The sequence below is a fragment of the Trematomus bernacchii genome, unplaced genomic scaffold (assembly GCF_902827165.1).
Source record: "Trematomus bernacchii unplaced genomic scaffold, fTreBer1.1, whole genome shotgun sequence".
In the NCBI taxonomy this organism is placed as follows: Eukaryota; Metazoa; Chordata; class Actinopteri; order Perciformes; family Nototheniidae; genus Trematomus; species Trematomus bernacchii.
This window is the reverse complement of record NW_022987656.1, coordinates 5,977,380-5,991,172: the sequence shown is the minus strand read 5'-3', so window position 1 is coordinate 5,991,172 and position 13,793 is coordinate 5,977,380. Positions and strand designations below refer to the sequence as shown.

General features: G+C 41.4%; 1 protein-coding gene across 1 annotated transcript in view; it reads left to right on the top strand.

The window, feature by feature from the left end:
* The window catches only part of LOC117486743 (calpain-1 catalytic subunit-like), a 28,981-nt gene extending 22,684 nt beyond the window's left edge, over positions 1-6,297 (top strand). The window contains exons 17-21 of the mRNA XM_034135277.1: positions 4,512-4,580; positions 4,716-4,794; positions 5,271-5,387; positions 5,497-5,549; positions 6,007-6,297. Coding sequence (XP_033991168.1) covers positions 4,512-4,580; positions 4,716-4,794; positions 5,271-5,387; positions 5,497-5,549; positions 6,007-6,033 — 345 coding nt within the window. The 3' untranslated portion in view covers positions 6,034-6,297. The remainder of the gene's footprint in view (positions 1-4,511; positions 4,581-4,715; positions 4,795-5,270; positions 5,388-5,496; positions 5,550-6,006) is intronic.
* Positions 6,298-13,793: the final 7,496 nt, after the last annotated feature.

Sequence of the window (13,793 nt, the reverse complement as noted above, 5' to 3'; positions counted from 1 at the left end):
CGTTCAGTGACATATGTTGCAATGCGATCAGGAAGAATATTTTTGAACTGTTCCAAAATCATGAGTTCACACAAATCGTCAAAAGAAGCGATTTCAAGAGCAGTTAACCAACGCTTAAAATGAACAGACAAATCCCTCGCCATCTCCACATATGTTTGATCTTGTTTTTGCTCAAAGGACCTAAAACGCTGTCGATAGGCCTCTGGCACCAGTTCATATGCTCTAAGCACCGCCGATTTTATTTTACTATAGCTAGAGCTATCTTCCAGACATAAGGAGGAATATGCAGACTGTGCTCTTCCTGTGAAAACACACTGAAGCATCAGAGCGCAGTCTGCATCAGGCCAATCTCTAGCCCTAGCTACACGTTCAAATAATAAAAAAAACGTGTCAGGATCACTTTCATTAAAGTGAGGCAGCAAGCGCAGGTTATTAACATCAAAGCGATGAGGAGACCTGGACACCTGTTCACCCAGCCCCTCACCGGACAACGCGCCATCTCTGAGAATAGACAGACGATGTCCCTCCAACTCTATCTTGGCTTTCTCAGTTTCTTGTCGTATCCGCTACACTATGATTTCCTTTTCAATTCCCAACTCATACTTCACTCTGTCATGTTCCCGGTCACGTTCATACTTTACTCTGTCATGTTCCCGGTCATGTTCACACTGTACTCTGTCATGTTCATACTTTACTCTGTCATGTTCCCACTTTATTTTTTCGTGTTCCTGCTGCAACAACAACATTTCCTTCTGCTGCTCAAAAGAAAGTGCACTAGCCTGAAAAAGAGGTTTTAACAAAACCCCCTCCTCCTTTGTAGCAAAAACTCCTGTCTCCCTTAATGTCGACACTATAGAGTCCTTTATGTTGTCTTTCACCCTTCTATCACCGACAATAGACACAGAGAAATGCTCAGCAATCAAGAGCAACTGCTCTCTTGAAAAAGTGCCAAGAGACTCCTGAGACGGAGCTTCAATAAATGCCTCTACGTCAGCCATATTAACTTACGACGACCCCTCACCGGAACACAACACTGGACCTTGACGCCGAGAGAAGGAAAAAAACAAAAACACAAAAAACAAACCGGACAGATACCACCACGTTTATTATGCGTCCAAAGTGGAACAACACAAATTTTTTGATTGGAGTTTCCCCACTAACTATCACCATCCCACTGACTAATCTCCTCCCTAGTCTTCATGCAGTTACTTGTGGTGGGTATTTATGCACTGGAGACCGCTGGCCCAGCAAAGCGACTAGCAAGCTAGCAACACTACTGAGACCACGGCCATGCTCCCAAGCCGAAGCTTCAACCACTTTCTCCGCAACACCACACACCCCGCTCAACGATCCCAAGGGAACCGCCGCTTAACCTGCCAGGGAAAACTCTGCACCGCTCCGCACTGCTCCACATGCAACGCACCAACAAACCCACACGAGAGAAAAAAAAAAAAAAAAAAACAAAAAAAAAACTGACCAAGAACAACTAGCAATAGTGATGGGAATTATGGCTCTTTGAAGGGAGCCGGATCTTATGGCTCCGTTCCTTTCAAAGAGCCGTTCAAAAGAGCCGTTCAAAAGAGCCGTTTTTTTAAAAAGGGGGCGGGGTTACTAGGTTTATCTGCGAAATAATCACCAGGATAATGATTGACTGCATTGCCAGACCTAATGTCAATAATCTGCATTGTAAACATGACACAAGGTGGCGCCATATCCATGTCATTCATGTCAGTGAATGTACTTTGAATTTACCCTCTGCATGTGTTAAGTAAATAAAGTTGCCTTGCCTTGAATGAAATTCACGCAACTCTTAATATTAGTAGTGTGTTTTTAAGTGGCGATGGAGATTATTTGTTGACCCTGCTTTAAAGGATATTTTGCCTTTACAAATGGTGCGCTTTATCACTGCCTGGGTTTTGGTTGAAGTGCATCCAAATGCTGCTGCGTTTTCGCGTTTGGCTCATTTTACATCCGAAAAACACGTCGTCTATCTGTCCAGTACCACTTGTTATGACTTCTCTCTCTCGCGTATTCCGTTAAGACCCACCCCACCTAACTCCTCGTGCTGAAACCTACAAATCAGAGTAGGGGCGGGTCTTCACAGAATACGTTTGGGGAACAAAATCAAGCTTTTTAAAAGGCGAGTGAATTTTGGCAGGCAGTGAGTGCGGACCAACTTTGATTGAACGATAAGAAGAACGGCTCTCACCAAGTACGACTCGGTTCCCCTCGTTCGTACCAAAGAGCCGTTCAAAAGAATCGGCTCGTTCGCGACCGACACATCACTAACTAGCAACCTCTCTCCCGAAATATAATACCAAACAAATCAAAGCCTCACAAAGTAATCAAATCAGTCCCCAAACAACGATCTGAAATCTAATGTCCTTCCCACAACGAACCGAAACAAAGAAACCGGCCGCACTGCAAACGCGCTCCCAACAAACTTTATACACGCGCCCCAACTCCCAACACAAATCTTACCTATCCATTGCTGTATCACAGATAAAAGAAGTGGACGAGCCCCCATCTGTCATGGCCTGGCTCTTGGCCATAACAAAAAGCGTGGGAAGGACGAGAACATATATGAAAAATATATTTATTAACAAAAACTTAACATAAACCAAAAACTAACACAAAGGCAAAGCAAAAAGACTAAGCGACGTGGCTGCTCCGAGGTCAGGTCCTCTGCGGGGAGAGAGAGATCGAGAATCTGGCTCAGGCCTCTTAATCCTCCGCCAGCCGCCAGGTGTCCTCAATCAGGGCGTCAGGTGTCCTCAATCAGACGGACACAAGCAGAGGAGGAACATTAAAGGGCCATACACACACCACAGGAGACCTTAAAGCAGGGGTCGTCACATACCAAATTCATTTAAATTAATAATAAAGTAAAGATGTATACTTTTTTTATTTACCTCTAATAAACATATTAAATGAAAGGCTAAAACATGAATCATCATATACAGCTCTTAATACCTTAAAGGGGACCTATCATGCAAAATGCACCTTTTGATGTCTTTTATACATACATATGTGTCCCCGGCGTGTCAGGGAACTCACAAAGTGTCAGAAAATAAAACCCTCTCTCTTTTCCTCCGTGCGCAAATCTCTGAAAACGGGGGTACAACGAGCTGATCCAGATTTGCCATTGATGTTATTTACCTCATATCGGATGGCACCAACGTGGTGGACCCACGGCCAGAGATGGGGTCGTTACTAAAAAAAAGTAATATATTACATATTACATATTACTTTAAAAAAAAGTAATATATTACACTACTTCGTTACTCTCTACATAAAGTAACTCGTTACTTTACTCGTTACTTTACTCGTTACTTTACTCGCAGGGCCGGCCCGCCCCTCCCTACAGGCAGATCACGCAGACTGCTAAAGTTTCAAATGTTCTCTTTAGTTCAGTTTCCATTGTCGCATAAGACTGATCCAGATAGCTCTGACTATGGCTGTCCTCTGTCTCCTGCTATCTGTATTTTGCGCAGTATATCTCTGCGATGGTGATTCCACTGTGCAAATGGGCAACATTACCTCTACTATGAAGGATGCTACAAGCCTGTCCATCTCTGCTTTGGTTACCGGTCCTCCAAATTCTAATTTGTGTTGCTTCGGAGTCGGCGGCGGCGCACTCACAACATCCTCACTCTGGGTTCGGGGGTCCTTAGCTATTAGCTTCACCTTAGCATGTGTTCTTTGCAGGTGTTTGTTGAGGTTTGACGTGGTGTTTGCAGCAGTGGATAACAGCTTCTGGCCTGGGCACAGTTTGCACCTCACCGTCACATTCCTGTCTATTCTTCGGACGAACTCAAAATAATGGGCATACCTCCACCCCTCGAAAGTTATCGCTGACTCTGCCATGTTTATGCAGCACTGCACGTGGAGATGTGGTCACGCAAGTCGCGCATATTACGTACATATAAACCTGCGGCGGAAACCCCTCTTGTCTGTCAGTGTGATTATGACTGATTTTATAAAAGTAACGAAGTAACGCGTGTCGGGGCAATGTTAGTAACTGTAGTATGATTACTGAATTATAAAAGTAACGCGTTACACTACTCCGTTACCGACAAAAGTAATATTATTACAGTAACGCGTTACACCCAACTCTGCCCACGGCCCTATTAGAAACTCGCTATCGGAATCAATGCTCGACGTGTTTTGGATGTAATATGGTCTTTGTTTACATTCGCAAGCATGCCAACACTCAGAGCTAAGCTGTACTGGAGAGCACATGTGTGAAGAAGCAGGAAATATAGTCACCTTGTGGTAAACCTGCAAGAGAGAAAGCCTTTGAGCTCCATACTGTTTCAGAAATGATCCTGGATGTGGTTTTGGCGTTTCATCACCGCAGCATTTATTTTAGACAGTATCTGCCGGGTCCCGCATGAGCAGGCATAAGCCCCGCCCCCTTCATAGACATGTTTTTTATTCATTTTTATATATCTGAGACCTATGCTAATGCCTAAAAATTGCATGATATGTGACCTTTAATGTTTGTTTAGACATCAATCACCGGCAAACTGAATGGGGAGGAATTTGTTCGTCTGTGGAAGAAGGTCCTCATGTACAAGGTAAAAGGAGTGTTGTAAAAAAGAAATTGTTATAATATATTTTGGAATTGCTATATAGTAGTCTCTTTATTCTACCGTAGGACATTTAAATACAGATATGGGATGATCATTGATGGTGCTTTCTTCTTTTACCAGGACATTTTCTTCCGCACTGACGTTTCACGAACTGGAACACTGTCAACGAACGAGCTGAGGAACGCTTTCCTAGCTTTAGGTACAAAGCTTAAATTCAAAATTTCATTCGATAGACAGACCTTCCTCTGTTATTGATGATAAATAATCGGATAAAGGTCTCTCTACAGAAACATTCATATTAAAGCATGAAAAAAGGGCAGTGTGCAGGAGTGTATGTTTTGCAATCATAATTGCTATTTCTTGTAAGAATTGCCGGGAAAAGACAAAATAAGTGATACAAACAAGGGCAAACCTGTTAAAAAGTAAAAGTTGACTTTAATTAAATATATTACGTCAACGGATTCCACATAATTGTATTAGGTCAGTTGGAAGCAATAATATCAACTTGAACCTAATATTTTTTATTTTCCACATTTAATTAAAGTCAACGTTTCAATTCATTCAGTGTGGTCAAAGAGTGCAAGTGAAAATGTGGCTTGTGCAAAACATGTAATATCCTCAAAATAACTAAATGCCAAAACTCCTTCTACATCTTGCTGTGTGTATGTTGAACAGGCATTAAGGTGAAGGATGATATGCTGAGTTTGATGGCGCTGCGCTACGGAGCCTCCTCTGGACACCTGACTCTGGAGAGCTTCATCAGTCTCATCCTCCGCTTCAAATGCATGTACAGTAAGTACCGGAGACATCCATTCTTGCTTTCTAAACATGTTGATGAAGAAATATTTAGAATACACATGACTTATGACAATTGATTTACGAAGCGTGTATTACTCAACAGAAATCTTTAAACAATTGTCTGGGGGACAAGCCATCACTCTTCAGGAGTCGGAGGTAATGAAATGTATTCTTCTTTTAGAAGCTCATTTAAGATTGTTTTACATACCACCATTTTTGGGATAGACTAGAAGACAGAAGAAATAAATACTTGGCTCGGATAAAAATTGACATAATGTTATTAAAAGTGGCAATAGACCAACTTTTGTTAATACCCCAAATGTAGTGAAGAAACCAAGTGAAATGCTGATGGTGTCATTATTCTTACATTTGTATTCCATTTTATTTAGTCTTTTATTGGACATTTTACTACTAAGGTTTATATGAATATATTTACTCTATTTTATCTTTTTATTACACATTCTGACTTAAACTTTTTAAGTTTATATACATGTAAATGTCAATAAATAAATTGTTTTCTAATTCAGATTTTAATTCTGATAATGCAGCCAACAATCAACATTTACTTCATAATGATTCATTATAGAAAAACATGTCTGTTCTGTATTTTCAGTGGATGTACATTTCCATGTACACTTAACCCAACAAGGGAGATGGACGGAACAATTCTTCAAGAAATACAGGAGTAGATATTTCAAAAAAGTGTTTTCTTTGATTTGTCATATTACATAATGAGCTAATACATAATAAATACTTTAGTTTAGCTAAAGGGCATTTTTTTGTACTACTTTAACAATGTTGCATTTAGGGATGTCCCGATCACCTTTTTTTGCTCCCGATCCGATTCCGATCATTTGATTTTGACAATCTGCCGATACCGATTTTTCCCGATCCGATCTTTATGCAATGCATTAAAGGGCCCATGTCATGGCCATTTCCACTGATCATAATTACATTGTTGAGGTATACTAAAATAGATTTATACTGTGCAATTTTCCAAACTCACATTGGTTTCGCATACAGCATCTCTGTCAAGCATGTGTATTCAGCAGTATTCACTTTCTCCACTAAACGACTCGTTGGAGCTCTTGCCCCCCCCTCCCTGTGAGCCTAGTGTGCTCCGATTGGTCAGCTCGGCCACTCGTTCTGATTAGTCAACCACCAGAGAGGCTGCGCCCATGTCAGTGCTTTTCCCGGCTGCTCTCAGCGTAACATCAGTCTTATCATGGCGTCGGTACAGCGGTATATTTTATATACATATATATTTTTAAACTGTTGTTATAGAAGAGTGTGACGGCCTCAGGGCCTTTGTCTTACGGTGGGGTGGAGCTGAAGAGGGTAATCAGCGCGATCACGGACACCTCCGTAGCCGGTGCTATTAATCCCAGCGGCCCGGAGTCTCTCTCCAAAGCGGCTGCAGAAGGACGAACTGAGCGACCCTCTCCCCTCGACCACCTGTCTCTGCATTTACTACAATAAATGTGCCGTGGTTTTGTAAACTCGTGTATGTCTCCTTGTCTTTCCGTTGTGGCCTACGAGCGACTCTCATAACAAAGAGTAAGTTATTTTTACCCGTTATAAACTACTACTGTTTGATGAGAAATCAAATCATGGTTTGCTATATATGAATTCAGGGAAGAAAGGATAGGCCTACTAAGTATTTCCATTAAACTTTATTTTTAGAAATGTACAAAATGAACATAAATATACATATATACACGGTATATCATCCATTCCTCCTCCTCGCATCTTGCCTGGGCGCAGTCGGTGCGGTGCCTTTTAGCACCCTCAGTAGTAGTAGAATCCCTTCCCCGTCATGGATTGTCCGCCAGGATCTGGCTGGACGAAATCAAATGCAAATCACAAAATATTAGAGAAACTTAGTTGTTTTAGATTCGTTAGTAGTAGTTGTGTAATGAACAGCTTGCCTGCTAATATGCTAACCTAGCTTTCTTTACCTTGGTAGCTAACACGATATGAACGTTAGCTTGGAGGAAAGGCAACTATAATGCAGTGTAATAAAACTACTATGAACAAAAGCTAGTGGTTCATATTAGGCTAGCAATAACGTGTTTATAATTGCAATCGTATACGGGTATTCTGCTACGTTCGGTCATACAATGTAACTTGTACATTGTTTTGCGCTAGCATACAGCTAGCCTCGTTAGCTACATGCAGTATATGTACGGTCACAATGTACGGTAAATCACAGTACAGTATACTGTATGAGTATTCCGTGTGTGTGACTGCAGACATTCTCCTGCCATGACAAACATGTAAGGCCATCTGCTGACATTGTAGTTGATATATTTAAACGCTAGCAACGTAGCATCACAAAAATGTTTTTTCTGACCGAAACTAGCTCTAGCTCCGTGTGTTAGATCGCTACGCCAGCTATAATGTAATTACGTTTCGCGACTGACCGGCAAATCACCCGGAGTATACTGTCAATAGGTATTTTGTGTGTGAATGCAGACATTCTCCTGCTATGAGATACATGTATGCAAGGCCATCTGCTGATATTAGAGTTGATATATGGAAACTCTAGCAACTTAGTTAGCACTGTGTCAATGGCTTAGCAGTCCAACACAGTTTACACATTTAAACAGTCTTGTTTGATAAATACACAAATAACAATGCAAACTTACAGGTTGTATACCCAGATCTTCCCCTGCTCCAAACGGTCCAAACAAGCTGTGCATATCCGGCCTCAAACTGGGCAATGTTTTGGAAGCTTTCGTCTGTGAAATGCCGGTTCTTCGAACCTCTGGAGGAGGAACACGACGCTGCTGGTGTGGCCATAGCTCTTCGGGATTGGTCCATTTCGTTCCGGGTACCGCATGACATCAGGCGGTACCCGGAACTAAATGGAAGACTCAAATGGGCAGTGACGTATCTCCAACGAGGCGTTTTGGGGAGGTATTTTCTGTGTTAGAGTTTTACTCGCTACAGGGTGTACTTTGAGGGTTTTGACTCTGCACACCGTTTACATGCATAAAAACCTTCATAACACACAAGGGGACGGGTAATAACCGGAAAAGCATGACATGGGAGCTTTAAGAGAAAATAAAGGAAAAAAGCATTCAAGTTGTCCCTTAAGGTTATTTTTTTATTTAAATGACAGTACCCAACTACCCATTCTATCCAACATGGATATAGCTTCTATTTTTCACAGCAGCATTGGATCAGTTCAGTTGTGCAGCATTGGATCAAAACAAAATAAAGCTTATCAGTGGTCCACCACAAAATAACCATGTAAACAAATTGAGTGCAGATAGTGCAGTAACAAAACAAAAATAACTCTACTGGAAAGAGGTAGCTTGACTAGCTTCACAAGTTCACAGATTTGAGAGAAATAAGCAACCAGGTCTATGAAAACAAGCCCAAAAGAAGCAACACATACATGATGTTGTGTAATTTTAAACCAAAACTAAGGCCTCAGGATGACTTTATGACGTGAACATGGTCATTTTTGTTTTGTAACATTAAACAAAATAATAAAAATATTTTATAAAAATAAATAAAAATCAAAAAAAGAATTCCCGATCCCCGATCTTTTTCTCCCGATTCCGATCTTTTGAAAATCACGTGATCGGCTCCGATCCCCGATCATGTGATCGGATCGGGACATCTCTATTGCAATACACACTAATGAGAAAAACGCTAAATAACCAATCCTATAACATGAAGCTGTAGCACCATGTAGACTTAAAGGTAGGGTAGGTAAGTTTGAGAAACCGGCTCGAGTCCGCTAGAATTTGAAAATACACAACCGGAGAAAATCTGCCACTTCCTTATAGAGCCCCTCCTCCAACACACACGAACGCGCACATGACCAATGAGGACACGAGATAAGTTTGTGCACAGATGGAAGGCTGACAGGCAGGTAGGCCATCCAGTTATTTTAGCCGGGCCGGCTAAAATGATTGGTCGTGCTTTTTACAGTACTACGGCTTCCACAGATGACATTTTTGTATGGATTTTTTGTCAAAGCACTTAAGATATTCATTGCTATCGGGATGTTAAGAGCATTCCATGGAATATAACAAAAAGTGTATCTCGAGCCGGTTTCTCAAACTTACCTACCCCACCTTTATTGTAAGATGTGATAATAAGATGGAAAGTTATAATAATAACAGACTTAGTTACTGAACTTATTTTTGTAGTTTTATTAGAATTATAATGAAATCTTACAAGGGTTTGTCTAATCACTTTTTGGACATTATATGACATATATTAAGTACTTTTTAACTGCAAAATCCTTTACCCATTTTTGACAACTTTAATCAAACAATAAAGATGTAAATTCTGTGAAAATATGTGTAAAGTGTTGGAATGGGTTCCGGGCTGGCCTCATTTAGCAGATCTCCCCACTGTCGGTCATCTGCAAATTTCATTTGTCTTGGATAAAAATGACACGTGGATTTTCCTGTATTTGTATCGCATACGAACTGTTTTACTTCTAATGACATTTCAAAACCGTTAAAGAAAAGAAAGAGCTTTTTTTTGTCATTGGTCCAGCTTACTGATTTAAATATACAATTGCATTTGATGACTTGACAGTTACAGGAACAATAACAAAAAATGGTATAAAGTGATTATTCAATTGAACTGCATAAAAATAATTGGATCATTCAGAAAAGGGCCCATTGAGAAGTATGAGAAGTTATCTTCTCGGACGCTAAACAAACAAGCAGTTGACCCCACAACAGAGTTAAAGGTGGGGTAGGTAATTTTGGAGAAACCGGCTCGAGATCGCTAGAATTTGAAAATACACAGCCGGAACAAATCTGCCACTTCCTTACAGAGCCCCTCCTCCAACACACACGAACGCGCACATGACCAATGAGGGCACAAGATAAGTTTGTGCACAGATGGAAAGCAGTTATTTTAGCCGGGCCGGCTAAAATGATTGGTCGTGCTTTTTACAGTACTACGGCTTCCATGGATGACATTTTTGTATGGATTTTTTGTCAAAGCACTTAAGATATTCATTGCTATCGGGATGTTAAGAGCATTCCATGGAATATAACAAAAAGTGTATCTCAAGCCGGTTTCTCAAACTTACCTACCCCACCTTTAACCATTGAGGTAGAGGACAATACAGTTTATGAAGTAAGTTTTTTTTTTTTAAACAAAGATGATATTTACATGTTAAAAAATGTATTTAAGGTATAATATATAAAATCTACAGGTACAGAGATGTTGGGTGTATGAAGAAAGAGTGTTACTGACACTGTTAGCTTGCTGTCTTTGTGAAACCTCTTGACTGTGATTGCTCTGGATTAGTTTTCTGTAGCGCCTCCCAGAGGGATGTGGGAGAAAGTTACGTCTGGGTTATTACCTGTTCTCCCACTCAAAAGTTCACAGATTACTGTTGCACTTCTGCCGTCTGGTGGCTGATGACAGCACAGGGTACAAACCACTCACTGCACAAACATAAATACATGTTGAGTCCTACTGGGCTTAGTCCATTAGTGTGCGGTTTGTTTCTCTCACAAATCTATCTACTTGTTCAGGAACATTTGCAACAAGATATTGACAGGAATTGATAGGCTGAAAGGAGATTTTCAGATGAAGAAGAAATACATATATCCAGCATATAGTTTACTCAGAATCTGAAAATTGTATATATGCCCGGGTTAAATTGGATTTTGTAACAGTTATGTAATGACTGCAGTGAACACAGGCAACAGACTCAACACCGCTCAGAAACAAAGGCAGTAGTTTTTGAAAAACGTCGGTACATGCCGGATCACTCAGACAGGCAACCACAACACACGAGAAGTAGGCAAAGCAGGTACACAAACACTAAACACTGGGAATAAAAAGTGCTCGAACGCTTGACTCGGAGGTACAAAGACGAACTAAATACACAGGGAGATGATGATAATGGGGCACAGGCAGTGGCGGCTGGTGCATTTTTCTCCATAATGGTATGATCCTAGTCTGTCCTCGCATATGATTGGCCACATGGTGGCCCAACAAAATAAAGTCCTGCCCCTCCCTGCATGGATTGCAGTCTGTTCTTTTACCGGCAGCTCGCTATCGACATGTTGGAGTGGAGACCCCTGAATTAAAGTATCAAGTCACCTCAAGTCCAAGTCGAGTCATTGCTGTTCAAGTCCAAGTCGAGTCGCAAGTGTTTTGTGATTTTGTCTAGTCAAGTCCAAAGTCATCAAATTGGTGACTCGAGTCTGACTCGAGTCCAAGTCATGTGACTCGAGTCCACACCTCTGCTTGATACAGTCTATTATTTTAGTGCCTGCTTTTGTCAACCTCCTTATTATGCTTACGGCCCGTCCACACGGCGGCGTGCGTTGAAGCTTGCCGGCGGAGGGGGCTGAAACTCGACCAACAACCAATCACATGAATCTCCCGCCCTGGACACACAAGCACGCGGTTTGATTGGCTAGAGCTTATACTGGCATATGATTCGATTGGCTGACGCTTCCGCCGAAGCTTCAAAAGTTGAACATTGCTCAACTTTTGCAGCGAGCAACGCTTCTGAAGCTACGCTTCGCTCTCACAATGCAGTTCGGCGAAACATGACGTCACCCCATTCAAAGTGAATGGGCAGAAGCGTTGAAGCTTCAACGCACGCTGCCGTGTGAATGGGCCGTTACTGATCCCTATCCTGTAGCACTTATGGGACAGCAGTGTTTACTTTCCTAAACATGGCTAGTCGCATAGCATTATCCATGTGGACTCTAGTTTGTTCATGCTTTTTAGTTTTTTCTGATATGTGCTTTAAGTCACTCACATCTGTCTGGATCCATGCTGGGTCTGGTCCATAGACTGGTCTGATCCTGACGTTTGAAAAGGGAGGCAGGGGAAGCAAAATATAGCACTGGTGTTGCTACAGGTAGTTAGCCCAGCCTTCTTGCCAAACCAGCTCCTTGAAAAAGAGCAGGTATACTGCCTTCCTCTGTCCTTAACTCCTGCCTATGTCAGGCTGATCAGGTCCGAGCTCTTTTACTTTTAGCTTTCCCTCCAGTGTCCTCTCAAAGGGTGTTTCTTTAAGTGATGAAACATCATTTTCCTTCTCCATATTCGCTATCTAGTTTTGTTTACACTCCGTCTCCGTCTAACTCTCTCTCATTCAAACGTAAATCACTCACTCTGGTGCTCCTGCTGCCCCCTAGTTGTTGGCGGTGTCAACAGCTGCTTTGGGCGCAGTTGGGTGCGCCCCGAGCTGCTCCTATCTGTTGCATTGAAGAGGTGCGGACTGCGCATGCACCACTTATAACAAGAGTCAATGGCCAAAGATTTCTGCGCCCCAAGCAGGAAACACGTGACTTATCAGTAACTTTAGACATCGTTAAACACATTTTATCGATATTTTATTGCAGATTATACATTTAACTGACACCATATAATATGTAACTTGTTCATTAAAAAAAAAATGTATAAAATTAATAAAACTAAAATATTTTTTAATGACAGTCTAGAATTTGGGAAGAGGTGGGGCGGCGCCCCTAGCACCCCTATGGGCCGTCCGCCACTGGGCACAGGTGAGAATATGGTATGATTTCACAGGCAGAGGACAATAAAGGGCAGGAAGTGGTGACTAAAATGAGAAGAGAGGTGAGTATCAAAAATAATACCGGATTTACAAAATGTTACAAAGATTTGCAGGTGAGGACAGTATCTCTATTTTAAAATAAAATAGAAATATTTATATTAACGTAGATTATGGAAGACTAACTTTACATGTATTTACTCCTCACCTGCTTCCACTAAGCTAATTAAAGTCATCCACTGTTAACCAACTACATCAAGCAGAGGTGTGGACTTGAGTCACATGGCTTGGACTCGAGTCACCAATTTGATGACTTTGGACTTGACTAGACAAAATCACAAAACACTTGCGACTCGACTTGGACTTGAACAGCAATGACTCGGGACTTGACTTGGACTTGAGCCTTCTGACTTGAGGTGACTTGATACTTTAATTCAGGGGTCTCCACTCCAACTGTGGAGACAGTATCTCTATTTTAAAATAAAATAGAAATATTTATATTAACGTAGATTATGGAAGACTAACTTTACATGTATTTACTCCTCAGCTGCTTCCAATAAGCTGATTAAAGTCATCCACTGTTAACCAACTACATGTTGGCATAATATTTAACAGCCAATTACGCGCTACTGTCAACATTTCCAGCGCCCAGGTCGAGCTAATCAGAAGTCCACTCTTTATAAAATCCTGATCTTCAGCTTTTCATCCCATCAACATCACCAACATGTCAATTGATAACTAGCTGATGTAGCACCCTTTCCCCCAGGGGAATATTGTCATGTGAAAAAGAGAAATGGATACTGTGTTTGAGGCGTGACCCATGTTCTCTCCTATAAAAGTTGCTCAGTGTTTAAAACCCTAACCCTAACCTGCCAGGT